At 39.6% G+C, this 17,262-nt stretch overlaps 1 protein-coding gene across 1 annotated transcript; it reads right to left on the bottom strand.

Annotated features, from left to right (window-relative positions):
* Positions 1-99: 99 nt before the first annotated feature.
* Positions 100-8,665, bottom strand: LOC113167430 (putative helicase mov-10-B.2). The gene is made up of 22 exons (XM_026368047.1): positions 8,543-8,665; positions 7,572-7,774; positions 6,970-7,063; positions 6,642-6,789; positions 6,106-6,328; positions 5,727-5,813; positions 5,089-5,251; positions 4,834-4,994; positions 4,511-4,678; positions 4,055-4,158; positions 3,743-3,942; positions 3,352-3,455; positions 2,644-2,741; positions 2,445-2,543; positions 2,180-2,285; positions 1,688-1,805; positions 1,410-1,601; positions 953-1,021; positions 729-854; positions 471-559; positions 274-373; positions 100-147 (listed from the first exon to the last, which is right to left on the bottom strand). The coding sequence occupies exons 2-22, from the start codon at positions 7,766-7,768 to the stop codon at positions 100-102; spliced, it is 2,694 nt and encodes an 897-aa protein (XP_026223832.1). The 5' UTR covers positions 7,769-7,774; positions 8,543-8,665.
* Between the last annotated feature and the right edge of the window lie 8,597 nt (positions 8,666-17,262).

Consider the following 17,262-nt stretch of genomic DNA (forward strand, 5'->3'; position numbering starts at 1 on the left):
TGTACCATCTGTGTCTGAGGAAAATATTTCATTGACTACACCATTTGGCAGTTTCTCATCCAGGTCTTTATTGTTTTTGTTAAATAGCAGAGCTAAAGATCAGTGTGTTCTTCCAGCATGTATCTTGTTGGTCTTCATCACTCTTCCCTGTGGGTTTAGTACAAAGTTGTACAAAAAAAAAAGAAAAGGGAACACTCCTTAGTCTTTGTGGCAATTTTCAGACAACCACAAGACATGTAGTGCCATGTGTATGTGTGCAAAGTGGCTTATTACCGAAGGGGTCCCTGAGAGTACAGCACTGAGTGAATCTTCCTCTGCATCAGAGACTGTAATACCACGGTAAGCCCCTTCTCTTTGGCAGTAATGGATAAACCTAAAAGGAGAGATCAGCATATGTGGCATGTCAGAGAGATACATTTGTCCAACTCATTCTTCTCCACTTGGAGAGTGTTTGATTGGAGAGGACTTACTTGTTCCAGATTTGGTCAGTTTTCAAGACTCGAGGGTCTCCCACTACAATCAGTAGAGCTCTAGCTCGAGTAATGGCCACATTGAACCTCTGCAGACATAGTTTTAGTTAGTGTGCATGTATTAATGTGTCTTTCTGACTTGGTCTACAGGTTTCTAGTTTTACAGAAAAAGAAAGAAAATTCTAAAAGGATGTGAGACAACATTTTTTGGGTATCTGGTAAAAATATCATATATTGTTTATAAGTAATTACTCTCACCTTTGCATTATTAACAAAGCCTAGAGTAAATTGTTGATTGTGCGCAGTCAGTTTGGGATTGCTCCGTACTGTAGACACCAGAATGATGTTGAACTCTTTACCTTGAAACTGCTCCACTGAACCAACCTGCAAAAAACAGAGACAAAAGAACAGTCTGGTGCAGTTCTAAAATTTATGCGAAGCTTGTCCCACAATGGATATATCATATGTGTCTATACCCATACCAGTACGTTTTCCAAGTCTTCCCCCCTGAGATCTTTATCCATCTGAAGGGCATTTCTGATTTTCTCTACCTGTCACCGCAGAAAAAAATCAGACAATTTGACCATGATAAATATGTGTTAAATATGTGTAGTGTTAGCCATAGTGCTTGAGACAACTCTGACATATGATGTTATTACTTTAGCTGCATCTAAGAAGACAGTCAATCAAGTGAAAGTTGCTTACACAGAAAATACAATAAATTGTGCCTCTTCAGTATTACAAATGTTACACATAATATATTATTGTAGTTTTGCAGCACTGTACAAAAAGTAATAACTGGTCTTCTTATTCATTTAAGGTGTCCTGTTGGTGTATACAGCTATGTTTGACACTCAGCCACTGGGAGAAAATGGCAATAAAGCCGACTTGCAATAACATATACAGTATAATGATGGAATATCGTGATAACAAACTCACTTGTTTTTTGTATGGTGCAATTATGCCAATTTCCCCTGGTACAATTTTGGTTGTGCCCTTTCTATGAAGATGGTCAATAAGTGATTTTAAGTATTCCTTCAATACTGCCACCTCTGCCATATTGTAAACGGAGGGGCTGTTGGCGTCACGTTCATCAGTACCTGCCACTCCATGGAAGATCAAAGGGAAACCCTGAGACAGACCGAGCAGTCAGATTAATGGGTGGAGAGAGAGAAAATAAAACACTGAATTTGTGTGTGTGCATGCGTCTACATTACTTTCTTGGGCAGACGTTCCCACATGCAGTATGAATTACAATTCTTTTTGAGAGCATATGGCTGAAGTTCTCCTTTATAAAAGAGCTCATTAGGAATTTTCAGAATTGCAGGATGGGACCTGAGAAAAATTAAAGTGGACTGAATTAATGAGAACTAGAACAGCTATGGACAAAATATGGGCACAAAGCACATTTCACAATACAGAGCATGCTCTGACTTGTGGGTTAAAACTCAGTCTCAAGCACAGGTGGATTATTCACAGTTGGGGTAGCAGTGCTCTTGCTGACATCAGCAGCCTACGGTACTTGGCTACCCCAAGTACACATTTCAGCTACCAAAATATCCTTGGCTAGATGTGTACTCTAAACAGAAACAGTCCTTGGACTGTGACTGATAACGTTTTCCAAGTTCCCAAGAACTGAAATGCAAAAATTGCAAAGAGTCATTTGTGTGAAGAGAAAGCAAAAACATTAGCTATCACCAATACCACACCTGTAGTTCCTCAGTAATTTGGTGACAAAGCGGGTGTTGTATCTGTATATATCATGTGCCTTGTACAGGTTGTTATGCTTCATCAGACGCTCCAACAAAGACACACCTACACAGAGCAAATAGCCTGTAAACGTCCTTGACTCAACAGACTCAACTTTCACTAATAGTTTCAGATTTTGCATCAACTAAATGATGACTCATGATTCCACAAACAGTAGAACCTCTACCGAAACCCTTGTTTAAATAACACATACAGAGTACCTACCCAAACCATGTTTCTCTGCCATTCTGAATGTGATGACAGGGCCTAACTGTTTAAGGTCTCCAGCCAGCACTACCTGGCATCTCTGTGGTTTTAGTAAACCTACAGAGTAACCACAGAAGCATTAACTATGCAGAATTGATGAACAATGTATAGATTTTTTCAAGTACTGTATGTTAAACAAGGTAACCATATTTATTACCTGCTATCGGGACGATACACTCTGGTTCTGCAGCTTGGCCTGCCTCATCCACAAAGATGTAGGTGTAATGACCTGCAGGAATCCCTCTTGCCACTAACCTAGAGAACCATAGCTATGTAATAATTGGGTGAATTCCTGAAGCAAGGCCAACGTGTCAACTTGGCCAATAACAGAAAACCCTAGCTAAGTTTTTTTTTTTTTTTGTGGCATTTATGCCTTAAGTGACAACATCCAAAATTGGAGATGGGTGCATGTCAAGTCATTAGTGTGCATTAAACAAAGCTGAAACAAAGTTGAAAGACGTATTTCCCACCAAAATTTGTAGAAACAAACATAATACAATTTAAGACCCCTAACTACATCTGTCATAATAATCATCTTGTTAAATCTCCATCTACAAACAATTTAATCAAAAACTCTGTACTTGAAGTGGATCTGAATATGTTATTTAGAAAGCATTTCAAGTGTACCATTTACATAAAACTGAATCTAACATTTTTTACCATTATGCATGTTGGCTGTAGCTCAGTATCAGCTTGTTAAACAGGAAACACTAAATGTTATTTGATGATTCGGCTATTAAAGTAACAGAATTATGAAAGAAAAGAGTAAGTCTAATATAATCAATGTAAAAACATATTTTCTCTTTAAATTTGAGGGTATTAGGAATTTCTACTTTATAGTAGTTGATTGCATTAGTCATTGTACCTTTCTGCAGTTAACAGGGTGGTGACCATGATCTTATACTTCATCAGCGCCTCTTTAGAGGGAATCATAGCTGTTTGTGTGTCCTGGTTCAGGTTGCAGCAAGACTACAGAAAACAAAAAGTACATGTATACAGTATGTTCTCTCAAAGAGACCTAATGGAGTACATAGAGACATAGAGACATCAAAATGGATGTTGCTTCTAACGTTAAGACAATAGTAAAAGACAGTAAAAGATGTTGTTGGATGAATGAAGAAGCAGTACTCTTCAAAAATCTATAATGTATTGGTCTGTGTTTGTGGATCTTCATAAACAACCCCTGAAATTGCTGTTAATGTTTCGTCTAGCATCTATTTGTGCTTTGAATAAAGTGAAAAAGGAGGAGTGCAGACCTTTATACTTGCGGGAATATTTGTCACAGGGAAGGTTAAGGCGTACAAGCGAAACACCTTGTCTTTGTCAATGTCGCTTTCCAGAATCTTCTCACAAAGGTGATCAGCTGCACTGTTTGATGGAGCGCAAGCCAAGATGGTGCATGAGGCCTGGGTTCTCACTATCTGCTTCATGGCTTCCACCAAAGTCATAGTTTTTCCTGACCAATACATGCAAAAATACATTAGTCTATATGTGAATAAAGTTAAATATGCAATCATCATGTTGTATTCACAAACGCTGCCATGTGGTACATGTTTGAAGTGCAGTACCTGTGCCAGGTGGACCAAATACTAGATATGGGGCAGGTTTTGCAGAACAAGATACTATGTGTTGAATTGCTGTGCGCTGCTCTGGGTTCTCTACCTCTAACAGCCTAATGACAGAGAAACATGGGTGCTAAGTAACAGTTTCAGTGCTGAGTCACAGTTCAGAAAGTTAGGGTTTCAATGCAGAAATTTTACACGCATTTACATCATTGGAAAAAGTATTTTCCCCCTTCCTGATTTTTTATGTTTTTGCAAATTTGGCACACTTGAAATCCCCCAATGTGGCTGAATTACAGTTGTTAACAACAAGTTATTGAGTTTAGGGGGCAATTACTTTTTCACAAACAGTACAGCCAGGATAAAAAACACACACAGTAAGGTGAGCTGAAGTTCAACCTTGTCTACATCACGTTTGGAATGTTTTCCCTTGATTCTTGACTTGATGTGAGTTTGTCTGACCTGTGTAGATGTGAATGGTGGGAAGACTGTTGTCCAGTAGGAAACAGCACCTCCTTGAGTCTGTGTCTGTACACGTGTGCTACTGCTCTGTGCTGAATCAGCAGGGGCAAACGGTTGATAGCGAAGATAATATTAAACCTCATACCGTCCTTGAAATTACACAGGAACCTGCATACAAATGCATACACATTTTTATAGCTTATTTTTCATCATACAACATTTTTTACAGTTGAAATGACATTCTGTGATGACAATATCAACAAAATGTAACATTGTGCAACATTTTGTAAATTGGCTATTTAAGCATTTGCAGTAATTCTTACAATTTGTTGTTGAATCTTAGGTAGACATTCATGACATCCACATGATTCACCCAGCCTTTGTAAAATCTATTTTCAAAAACTCCTGTCTGGTCTAAAGGAGAAACCAACACTTGGTGCCCGGTCAGTCCCAATGATGATAAGTTCTTAAAGATATCTGCAAACTAATAAAGCATAAAGTTACTTTAACTTAATGTTTCACTCTGAGTTGATTTAAAGAAATTACAGATGAAGCTGGTGGTGTGTGAGATGTTTCACCTGCAGAAAGAGAAGGTTTATGCTGTCTTTGTGTCTGAACATTGGCACATTATCCACATTGTATTTCTCAATTTCTGTCTTCAGACGTAACTCCTCGAGGTCCAGTAGCAAATGGAAGCGCCAGGAATAGTTCTTCCAGTTGAGAGGTCTCTTCTGCAGCTCCCTAAAAAGGTATGAAATTAATAAGCAGATCATTTTTACAGGTCAAACCCACAGGGCAGTGTTTCTGATCCTGACTGATGAGGAACTGTGTGCGCAGAAGCACTTTGAATTTGAAACTTCATTCATTATAGTTTATAATCCCATGTTCGTCACAAAAGATAGAGAAATAGCTGTAGAGTGAACCAGGACCTGACTGTGACTTGAATTAGTAATTTAGAGAAGTCATTCATTTATTTATTTATTTCCCAGATACCATGGTAGTCAGGCAGCATGTCTATTTAGCTTGAGATTTATTATTTCTACACAGTGTTATTTGATGTTAACAGGTCTTTGCTTTGGGTGGAGTGAGACTATTTCAAGGATGAGTCATTAAATAACATGCTCATTTTCCTGACATTTGTTTGCTTGCCGATATGCATATTGTAAAAACTAACTTCACCTTTATAATGAAAGCATAGGCAGTTAAAAACACATACCTGTCCAATTCCCTGACATCATTTAAATTGTCAGGCTTCCCATATTGCTTCAAAGGAATGTCAGGCTTACGCCACTTTAATACAGCACTAAATTGGAAAAACAAAAATGGGCAGGACAGTAATAGCTTAGGTGATTCATAACAGCATTAACAACTACACACATCCTCTATGTAGTTAGGGGTGTAATTCTGCATGTGAATGATGGATTCTCAAGTTAAAAAGCATTAATTGTATGATGTTGGGTAACAGAAAACAATATAACAAATACATTGACATTAAATTAAACCTTGAGTTAAACCTTCTTCATGAAAAAGTTTGTTAAAAAGCTGTTAACAGACAATAGTATATATAATCTACCAAAGTAGTACTTTAGTAGTACCTGTCAGCTTGTGTCTGCGTCATTGCTTGGAGATCGCACAGTGAGTTTGTGGCTGTGGGGGGAAGCTCTTCACTAAAAGATGTCCAGTGTATGACTTCCAAGAGGCGCACAATCTTAAATTTATCTGATGGACGCTGGCCTGCTTTAAACGTAAAGACCAATAACTGTTCATAGAATCCTGCATGCTCAGAGCAGAAATGGATCCCAATTTTGTATTCAGCCCCTAGAAATAGCACAGGAGATGTCATATACTTGAATTGCAAAAAAAGCAAAATGTACTTCACTCTGACTAATCAGTGAACCATCCTGTTTATCTACAATATAACCACAGCTTAACAAAAGCCTTTCTTCTGATTTCAGTGTAAATTACTTAATACACACTACCTTACTATCTTTGCAGTTTATGTTCTTTATCCTTGTGAATCCATAAGTAAAAATGTGCTCTATGTAAATTATTGCCATAAAATCACCCAGTTGTCAGTGGTTTCAATATCAACAACTGCAAGTAGGACATGTATGATTGCGTGTCATCATACCTGGACCAAGGATGTGTTGCTTGATGGTTTTGATAATGTTTCCATTGCTGTCTCTGACAGTAAAAATATTCTGTACAAGGTCAGACGCCCAAAAAGTTAAATAAACTTTTCGGGCACCGGAGTTCTTCACAGTGAAGAGCACGACTGTCTGTTAGCCAGGAAACACATCATATGAAACCAATCAGTATTACCATGGCAGCAAAGGGTAAACACAGACAAAAACCTAGAAAAACAGAACCTTACTAATCACATAGATAAGCGTATGTTTTTAGAGGCATGAAAAACCCTACTTTATGAAATTAATCTTATAGTCTATAGTCTGTCTCACCTTGTTCTCATACACAGTGAGGCGAATCTTATCTTGCGTTGATGCAGGGTCTGAGGTTACAGTGACACCATATTGATTGGAAATTATCTGACCTCTATTTAGTTGGACAACAGAAACACAAGACGGTTTGATTTAATTGATATATATACATGTAAAATATACACAGAAGGCTGCTTAAGACAACACTTCTTTTAGAAAGCTTTGACACGGAATTTTGTGTATGGCCCTATTGCTCCCAACCTGGGTGCTAAACTAATGACAGTTGAGGTAGAATTAGTGTGAGGTAGAATAAGTGTAAAGGCTAAACTAGAAGACAACCAGACAATAAAGGTTGAGAGTGCAGAAAGTCAGGACCACACCTATCTTCACGGCCCGGTTTTGTAGGTTTTGCAGTATTTGTTCTTTCTATGTGTGTGTCATAGTAATTCCAGTTTAGGTGAAGTTTTTCCTTTACATACGAACAAAACTGTTAAAAAAAGTATTTTATATTTTACAATCTATCTACATTTTTAGATCTATCTATCAAAAACATCTTTTATTATCTGCAACTAAACTTTAAATCTTAAAGTTTTAGAGTTCAGGCTTATTGAAGACTTTCTCACCTGTATTGCTGAAATAACTTTGCCATTTTCAAACGGGCTCGAATCTTTTGGCGGGCCTGCTTGGCCATCTGCGCTTCATCAGCAACCATATTTTGTGGCTCATGTGGGCCACCGGATCTTCCTGGTCCTGTCTTCTGGGCAGACCAACCTGCAGGGAACATCTGTGGTTTCCGTTGCTGATGGTCAACAGAGCTCATTTGGTCCTGACAGAAAGGATGATAATCCCACTGTTTACTGTAGCATCATACTGGTCTTGCTTGATTACATGAGGTTGTATCAGTTATGGTCAAATCATAGAGTTGTAACTAAGGAACACCAAGGAGCTCTGATGTCAGTATCATTTAGTCCACAGAGGACCACATTACAAGACAGACTACATACACAGAAGGACTGTGGTGAATTCTAACCTAAACCTTGAGTACTACTTTTAAAAGCAAGGTCTTCAGTAAAGGACCAGTGGGCTTTGGAGAACTGATGCTGTTCGCTTCATCTGTTGCTAGGTTACACACAAATCATGAAACTGTTATTGAAAGCATTCTCACTTCGTGAGCTAATGCTAGAAACACCATGCTACGTCTAAACAAAACATCTTATTGTAACAATATTTTTATGAACCCTGTTTACAGATAACGTTACAACCAACAAATACATCCATAAATAGCTACTTCTCCAGTGAATTTAACTGGCTAGCTGTTCGCTTGATGGCAATGAAACAGGTAACTTAGCATTAGCTTGAGCGGATTTGAACTTCATCGAAATTAGGCAACAAAAGTTAAACAAAACCTATCGGAATGAGGCGGTAAGTAAGTTAAAGACTAGCTAACCGTATATCTAGTCTATTTAGCTGGGTGAGTTTGACATTTACTTAGCTAATACTTGTACATAGTTTACTAAGGTAAATAACTAGCACGCTAACTACACATTAGCACATATTTCAACAACTTCCCCTGCAAACACATATATTAACTTACTTTATAGGCTGACAGCAGTTAGCATGAGAAAACATGTCGTGAATCCAGAGTTAACAAATTTAGCAAAGTTATGTTTTGAAGATAAATATGTTGTTGGTCTGAGTGCATCTTAGCAACACCGGGACAACAGATTACTGGTTGAATTTAGTTTTGAACGTCTGGTTCACTGTCACAGCTAAAATAAAATTAGATTAAATAATGAAATAATGATGGAAGTTGTTAAGTTGTTGAGCATAAATAAGCATGTTAAATGTTAAATATAAACATTTGTTTAATTATGCCTTGACTGTTCATTTTTTAATTAAATGTCAGATTTTTAGAAACCACTATAATGGTGAACAACTCCGAAACAGCTGGTTTATGTTTAATGTTTCATGGATTATATTTTTTTTAAATCCAACTTTTCGCCGCTGGAGGGCAACGCAGACTCATTTTTACTTTAGTTTGATCAAACTGAGACTGATGGCTTTACCTGTCCAATACTCAAATCTCTGGTAAATTAGTGAACTTTTTAAACATGCACCAAATGTTGGCAAGCTGCACAATATAGTAGTCTGTAGTATGTCTTTGGTGATTTGTTTGTGTTGTAGATTGTATGCAATATTGCTATATAAACTTGAATTGACTTTGTTTCCCCAACTTACAGTGTGTCTGCAATACTCAGTAATTGAGCGTATACTCACTCTACCCTCACAGAGTAATAGTACATTAGGTGAAGGAAGATGAAATGCTAAGCCTATTAATTATAGAGGTGGATTAAAACATAGGTCAGGTTGTCTACTTTTTACAAGGTCAACGGTTTGACCCCGACGTCCTCTGGTCTACATCTTGTCTTCCTGGGCATGACACTGAACCTCAAGTAACTGTTAGGGTGTGTTCCCCGTTTGTAGTTTGTTTTGGCTAAAAGCATCTGCCAAATGACTAAGTGTCAGTTATTAATCTATCAACAGAAAATAATGGCCAACTATTTTGATAATCTCTTGTTTGAGCCATTTTCAAAATAGCTGAAAAAAGCTGGGTTTAGAGGGGATTAAGTTTGTGTGTATGTGAGCGTAGGAGGTGTCTACTGATAACTCTGCTGAAGAAAGTTTGCAAGTGGCCAAATGAGGATTAGAGGGACAAGGGGTCAGGTTTGTTTGACTCAAAATCTTCAGAACAACCAGAGGTGTTTGTTAGATCCCAATCAGTGTTAGTGCTGTGTGTATGATGTGTTTGTTTGTTTGCCTGCGTGTGTTTCTGTCAGCCTGCTATCTGTTAGCCTCTCCGTGTTTGCGTTGGAAGCGGAATTGTTTCGACCACATGATGACTCAGCCGACCAGATTGTCTTACTGTACTGTCTGTCATCTCTGCATTGACAGTGACTCAGTGATCGCCTCACCGTCCTCGTGGCCATAACCCCACATGAGCCAAGATCACACACTGCACGGCACAGGCTAGTTTGTGTTTCTGTGTCTCTATGTGCTGATAGCAGCGTACATGTTTATCACCCAACTATGTCCATGCATTGTGTCTGTGTGTGTGTGTGTGTGTGTCAGTGATCCAGAGAAACAGCAGAGCCAAGAAATGACTTAAACGGCCACAGCTGCATTTCCATGGCAACAGGATGTTTTAATGGAGGGGCATTATGGGCTAGAGAGCAGGGTAATGACCGCTCTGGCTGTCGAAATGCCTTGATCTTATCACCATGGCGAGAGGGGATGCTCCCACTTTCTGATGGTCTAATAGCCCCTTCTCTAATAGACAGGCAGCCTGGGCCACTGAGGTCACCCAGAACCACAGGACCACCCTTCCTACACACACACACACACACACACATATCCAGCACTGCTAATGTTGTATGTATCAGGTTAAAGCGTCTAACCTACAGTATTATAACACTGCCTTTTTGACAAATAGACCACAGTTAGCCAGTGTGTTTGTGATGGAAATGTAATGAAGGAACTTTTCTTCTTGGAGAGGAAGAAACAAGGGAATGGATGAGGAGAAAGCAGAAGTGAGATAAGAGCTTCTTGAAAACCTGTGTGTAGAGGAATGGCCTGTCACTGTTCTGGCACCCTCACACACTGTTGCGCTCGTATACCCTCCTGAATCTCATACAGCGCTGCTGTGTGTATACATGGGCAAATCCTATAAGTCCATTTAGATACCACACAACAGTCTTGTTCTAATCTGTTTGTTTGAAATCCGTGATGAATCAGCAATTTTCAGCAGGACCAAAAGCAGGTCTTATCCACACCTATTTGTCCATGTTAAGAGTTGAGTTATTTCTCTACACAGTTGGATACAAGTGGAGGAGTGCATGTGTGCCTGTGTGTGTCTTTATGTCAGTGTTCCTCTTTATCTCACTCAATGAGTGAGTGCAGGGTGGCTATAAGGCTATCTGTCCCTCTCTGGCACCCAATCTGTCTCTGTCACTGTGCCTGCTGCATGTGCGCACACACACACACACACACACACACACACACACACACACACACACACACACACACACACACACACACTTACATGCCAAGTCATACATGAATGAACTGGCCTCCTCAGTGATATTAGTATTGTTAAATGTCACATTATTGTGTACTCAGTACAACTTAGACCAAAAAAAACAAGTAAATACTAACTTAAGTCTAGTTTTTCTCTCAGCTGGATCTCATTGTGATCCAATTACGACTCCTGCTGCTACTTTTATTGAATCTCAGGCAGACAGACAGTCCTCAGGTTGAGAGCTGCACATGTGCTGAAGTGCCCCCTTGAGTTTGCTGAAGTGGACTTGCCTCCTAACATCCGTTCCTGCATCTCACTCTCTTCTAGATCCAGATAGGACTGGGCACCACAATTGCCCCAAACTCCTCACACCAGAGAGGCCTCTCTTCAGGGTTTAGTCCATCCCCTATCACACATCGTGATGCTGAAGGTAATAATCTTGTGGGTCATAGTTATGGTGATGATGTGTAACGTAGTTGTCAGTATTGACACAAAATTTGGAAGAGATATGAATGTTTGTTGCCATAGTAACTAATCTAAACAAACTGAACCAAAGTTGCTCCTGATGGGTGAGGCCAACACCTTGCATGTGGGCTCCACTGCCATTAGTTATCCACTCATTAGTAATTTCCAGTTTATTACTTATGATGGGTTGAACAGATGTGTCACCTGTTTTATCTAAATACAGCCTCTTACTGTATCTTACTCAAGAGGAAAAAGCTAAACTGCTCCTTTAAATATCTCTTTTATTGAAATTTATTAAAGATCATGGCCTGGTGAAGAAAGGAAGATGGAAACAAGGATGTACGAAATAAGTATTAATGTACTTTTATAGAGAATTTTAATGCACCTACCGTATACAAGCAAACAAGGTTGACAGTAAATATATGTAAGCCTAAATATTCAGTGCAAGGGCCATCTAATGTAGTGTGCCTTCTGCATCAGACCACAATTGGTGTCATACAAGTGAGGACTACACTGTGTTTTTGTGTGTAAAGCATCCTTTTATGTGTATTTATGCTAGATGCGTGTATAGCTCTGTAGAGTTTTGTAAGGCACAGTGTTTTGTTGAGAAGTGGAATTATGTTTATTGATGTGTTTACCAGGGGTGGGAGGCTTTTTAGGAATCCACAGCTTTCTCTCTTTCTCTCCCACCATCTTCCTCAATCTCACTTTCTCAGTCTAAACTATAGCGTTCCCATGCAGGGTGGTCATATTGCCAGATCACATCCAGTCCAAGACCAAAACCCATATCCAGACCACCTTCCCTTACAACATGCAACTCCATCAGATTATACGTTTGTTGTACTGTACCGTACTGTTGTTGGATGTGGTTTAGGTCTCTGTGTGGTAAACAGCTGTTGGTGTGTGCTCTAGTGTCTGATAAACACATTAGACTGTTGTTTACTTTCCCCTAAACTATCCCATTTCAAACACTTGATAGAGATGGAGCTCCAAGCCAATAATGAAAACGTGAGCATCATTATGGTACTGTGACTAGAGAATCATACTGCCCACCCATAGTTAGCACACACATTAGCACACACATGCACAAATGTGCAGTTTGTGTTACATTTGGTGCTTTTGTTGACACTTATTACTCCTGAATAGCCTCCCCCTTTCACCCTTTCCTCCAACCGTATATACTTATAACATTACATCTATCACAGAAAACTTTTGAATAGCATATAGTTATAGTTTTAGTGTTGGTATGTAGTATATACAGTATAGTGGTGCCATTCAGTCAGTGACACTCATTCAGTTTTTCTTCTGCACATAGGCTTTTGTGAGGCCATGCAAAATACTGAGCAAGAGTAATTTATGATTTTACACCATATATGTGGTAAATGCTATATATGCTATATATATGTATGTATACAACAATATACACACTGGAACAGTGAAATTGGTGTCTGCGTCTACGCTCTCTGCATGAGTTTTTCTACTTTCAGTCTGAGATGAGTCAAACTACTGTCAGTAGTTGGCTTTAGTTACTGGAGGAGTGGACACAGTAGCGTATTGCCAAAACAAGGTGTGGTGCATCCAGCCATTCTGGCTGACAGTGGGTATAATTAAAATGCCACAATTCCTTTAGGCATTGGGACACCAGTGTGATACGACTGCTTTCATTATCTCCCAAGCTTTTATCTGTAATTAGCCAGGTGGTTTGTACTGCATTACATCTTATATATTCCAAATTAATTTTGTTGTTTTGCTCTGTCCTATTCTATCATAATACAGTGTAGCTGTCACTACTGTGTGATTTGTGATACTGCTTTCATTACAACTTCTTATAAAAATAACTTGACCATAGAAAAAGATGAAATTAGCTTTAAATCATTTTTATGTTCAGGTTAACAGCCAGTTGAAATGCACCTCAGATTGCATAATTAAAGGTCAAAACTTTGTAAATAAAGTGCAGATATTAATAGTAACAGTGCAACAGTACGATTGATGTGGACACAATTCTGGCTATATGACGTAGCATTAGCATTAAATCAGGGTTAAGCCTGTGTGAAAGCTCTATTATACTTGATTGAATTATCTCCTTACACAGAGTGGGAGGCTGAAGCATAAACAAGTCATGCTGTCCAGGGAAAGGGACAGATGAGTTTCCTTCTGTTGTTTTTCTTACACCAGCACTTTATTGTAAAACTGAAATGATATTGTTCCCGTGGCAGCTCTGTGTAAATGTTTTGTGTGCGGTATTCCTCCATTTCATGCCAAGCGCTTGCTCTGTTTACCATTGTTTACTGAGCGACTGAGGCTACTGTACTGTGTCCTTGCTCTCGATGTGCTGTCTCAGTGCTGCTAGAAGGTAAAATCTAGTCAGGGGAAGCGTGGAGGCTTGTTACTGCTGCACTGGGCTGCATCAGCAGACTGTGACCGTGATAAGAGACATATGAAGATGAAGATCCTCTCAAGTTTTCTAGAATTTAAGTGCCAATGGGAGTATAAATTACAGCCGAAGATGAGCAGAGAAATTAACACTGGACAACAACACAAACAAAACAGTCGCCAGCATTCCACAAGGAGAGTGTTTGTTTATGTGGTGTGAGTTCAGGATTCACTATACAAGTGAATTGATGTGTATCTTTAGTGGTTTGTGTTTTTAAAGGTGAGGAGACTAGGAGACTGGAAGTGGGAAACTGGCTCCAGTGATATGGTAAACACATCTAGTCAATTCTAAGGAACAATAAACACACATTTGTGAGCATGTTTGAGTTCAGGTAGACACTCCAGTAGATGCTTTCACCTTTCACTCAATTGCCACTTAAGAGGTTATGGCCTTATGTTATTTGTTGTTCAGTGTTTAGACCCTTTAAATTAGTATTTTTTACTAGTATTAGAGTTTTACTATGGACTACGAGAGTGCATCTCTTTGGTGCAGTATTTGCTGATTAAAAGTCATAGGGATGAGCTAGGATGGCTCAGTGCGATTTATCAGTGTCACTCAGGTAGCCATGATATCACTGTTAGTGTCAGCATCACTGTGTGTCAGCTGCTATCACTCACTGGTATCTATGTCTGTGAGGCCTACACAATTTGACCCTGACCCTGTATCTCTCCTGTTTCCCACACCTCCATCTCTTGTTGTCTGCGTGTGTCAGTGTGTATTGTCAGCCCAAACCCCAGATTCTCTGGTATGTTGGTGGAATTTAGACTATTTTTTCAGGTCACTGTTGTTTGTGCCTTGCGAGGTGTGTCTGTAAATTCCCACACAGGGAGGGAGATAAACACACTCACACCGTCACACGCATATACAAACGTCGTCACATCGCAATCCACACCTTGTACGGTGGAGAATTCACCGACTCTGCCGTAAACGTCCAGCTCAGGCATAGCAACGACACACTTTGTGTATTTTCTGTGAGCTGAACCTGCTGAATACTTGGTCAACACTGAACTTCAGTGAGTTATATCTTGAATAAAATATAGAAAACAAATTTTATGCTCTGTGCTTTTTTACATGTATGTGGTAATTTGAGCAATTACTAGAGTGAGTGAGAGCTGAAATAGTGCTCTGCTAGTAAAGTTCAATTATTAGTGGAATCCCTGTTTTTTGTCAGCAGCTCACTTCATATGGCAACCTGCAGGACCACTATTTTTTTCTTATCTATCTTTTTCAGAAAAGAGACCTGAAGCTGTTGCTGTAATATCATAGGGGTTCTACTATGATGGTTGTCAAAATGTGTTGCCATTATATGAAATGACATAGTGAAGGGGGCAGGTAGTGAAGGTTAAGGGATTCACGGAAAGAAGTTGGGTGGTAAAGGCTGAATACTTTCTGCTGTAGGTCTCAGAAGTGTTGTAATCCACCTTTTCCCTCAATGCAGACACTGTAATTCATAACCGTACTTTCTCTCCATGTCTGTCTCTACACCCTTCGGGTCCTGGCAGGTCACGTAAATATTAGTCCGAACTCCCTAATAAATCTGCACCTCCTACTGCTCCCACAGCCTCTCAAGCCAAACCTGTTCTCAACAAAGCTACACCACCTAATACCTAGCGGCTGACACCCACCCCATCAAATAGAGGAAGAGTGAAAGGATGAAAGATGAACAGAGGAGTTGACACTGTTGGTAACTACAGTGGTATTAAGAAGAGCAGGTGTTAAGTTTGTCCCTTTGCTGGCAAGCCAGGAAAGAGCTTAGCCACATGAGCAAGCTGTTAATGTTCAGGAGGTGTCAGCATTCGACGGATCAGTGGTGGTTGTTCATGGTGCTGAGGGTTTATGACCCTTGACCTTGATAGACTCCCCTCTGGGAAAAAATGACCCAAGTTGTACTACCCCTGAGGGCTAAACTCATCCCACCACACACATACACATGTACTCTCTGGTCACAAACAGTGAGTGACAGATTAGAAATGGTCGCTGACATGCTGAGGGTCATAACAGACAGGTGATGGCTGAACGCAGAGGGTCTTGAATGGGTCCTATCCTGGCCTGCAGGTATGTACATGTGAATATGTGTGCGAAACAATTCACATGGCTAACACCTGGACCACCCCAAGGTGAATGGAACTGGGGGAATTGTTAGTGGGGTCTCCAGCTTGATTCCCAGGGATAGGAGCAGGTATCAGACACAAAGAGTGGGGGGTAGAGAGAGGTAGAGGGAGACGGTGAGGGCGATGTGGCAGGTGGGGCAAGTAATGATGATGAATTGTGGGGAACGCGGGTTTCTCTGCTCAGATTAAGATCTGCTGATAAACATGCCCGCCAGGTCTCTGAGTAATCCTATACATTTCTCTCTCCCCTTCATCCATCCGTTTGACTTGTTGTCTTCCTTCTCTGTTTCACACCTCTTCTATTTTTTTTAAGTAGAATCTGGATTTAAGGGGAGCATGTTGGAGTAAACGCTCACAGAAGTCAGTTATCGGTATTTGCGAGTGTGCACTTGCATTTATGTGTATGTAACTGGAGTGAAGTTCATCCTCTATTCTGAGGGTTGGTGTCATTTGGCAATCTGAGCTCAGACTGACATGCGTTACAGCCTGGATATAAAGTTGATAAATCTACATACGTAGCTGTCAGTACTGAGATGGGGGGAGATCTATAGAGAGATATTATAGAACAAGTATTTATAAGCAAGGCAGACACCGTTTAGAATAACTGTGATGATGCTGAATGAATGATTGGGACCATGTGTGTTGTCTGGGTGTCTCATGTTATTGCAGCGTTGTGTCAGTGTACCACTTTGTACAGAGCCAATGTTACACAGATGGACAACCTTTACTTTGCATGAGACTTAAAATGCAGCTGGACTACATCTTGATGTGACTACTTGTGCCTGTGACTTGATCCCCAGTCAGATTAGAGAATTAAAGGATAATTCTGGTTTATCAAACTTTTGTAATTTTGGCTGTTGTTACGGTAGTATTTTACCCGGTAATTTTGTAAATCTGAGAGCATTACCAGTCAATTTGGCAGTAGTCGAGAAGATCAGACAGGTCTTAAACAACCAAAATATTAGCCAGATTAACTGAACCACTTTATATGGATGCAGAACCTAAAGTGAAGTTAATCACAATGTTCATAATAATACCTTATTGCAAGGAAAAACTGTGTGGGAGCACAACTACTCAAGGTATGTCAGGATTATTATTAAATGATACGTTTGTTTAGTTTAGTTTGAAACCTCTATAGTCATCCCAAGGCTTTTGTTTCTTGCCTTTGTCAGTATTAAAGCATTTCTCAAACTCACTAGCTAATTTGCTGAGTTATCATAATTAATAGA

Source organism: Anabas testudineus, chromosome 7 (genome assembly GCF_900324465.2).
Source record: "Anabas testudineus chromosome 7, fAnaTes1.2, whole genome shotgun sequence".
Classification (NCBI taxonomy): domain Eukaryota; kingdom Metazoa; phylum Chordata; class Actinopteri; order Anabantiformes; family Anabantidae; genus Anabas; species Anabas testudineus.

What these genes read in the sequence shown, in the direction of transcription:
- LOC113167430 (XM_026368047.1), bottom strand. Translation starts at nt 7,768, where the DNA reads ATGAGCTCTGTTGACCATCAGCAACGGAAACCACAGATGTTCCCTGCA. An exon ending in GATGTCAGGGAATTGGACAG is followed by an intron (nt 5,252 to 5,726) that starts GTATGTGTTTTT and finishes ATACCTTTTTAG; the next exon opens with GGAGCTGCAGAAGAGACCTC. An exon ending in GGGAACGTCTGCCCAAGAAA is followed by an intron (nt 1,602 to 1,687) that starts GTAATGTAGACG and finishes GGTCTGTCTCAG; the next exon opens with GGTTTCCCTTTGATCTTCCA.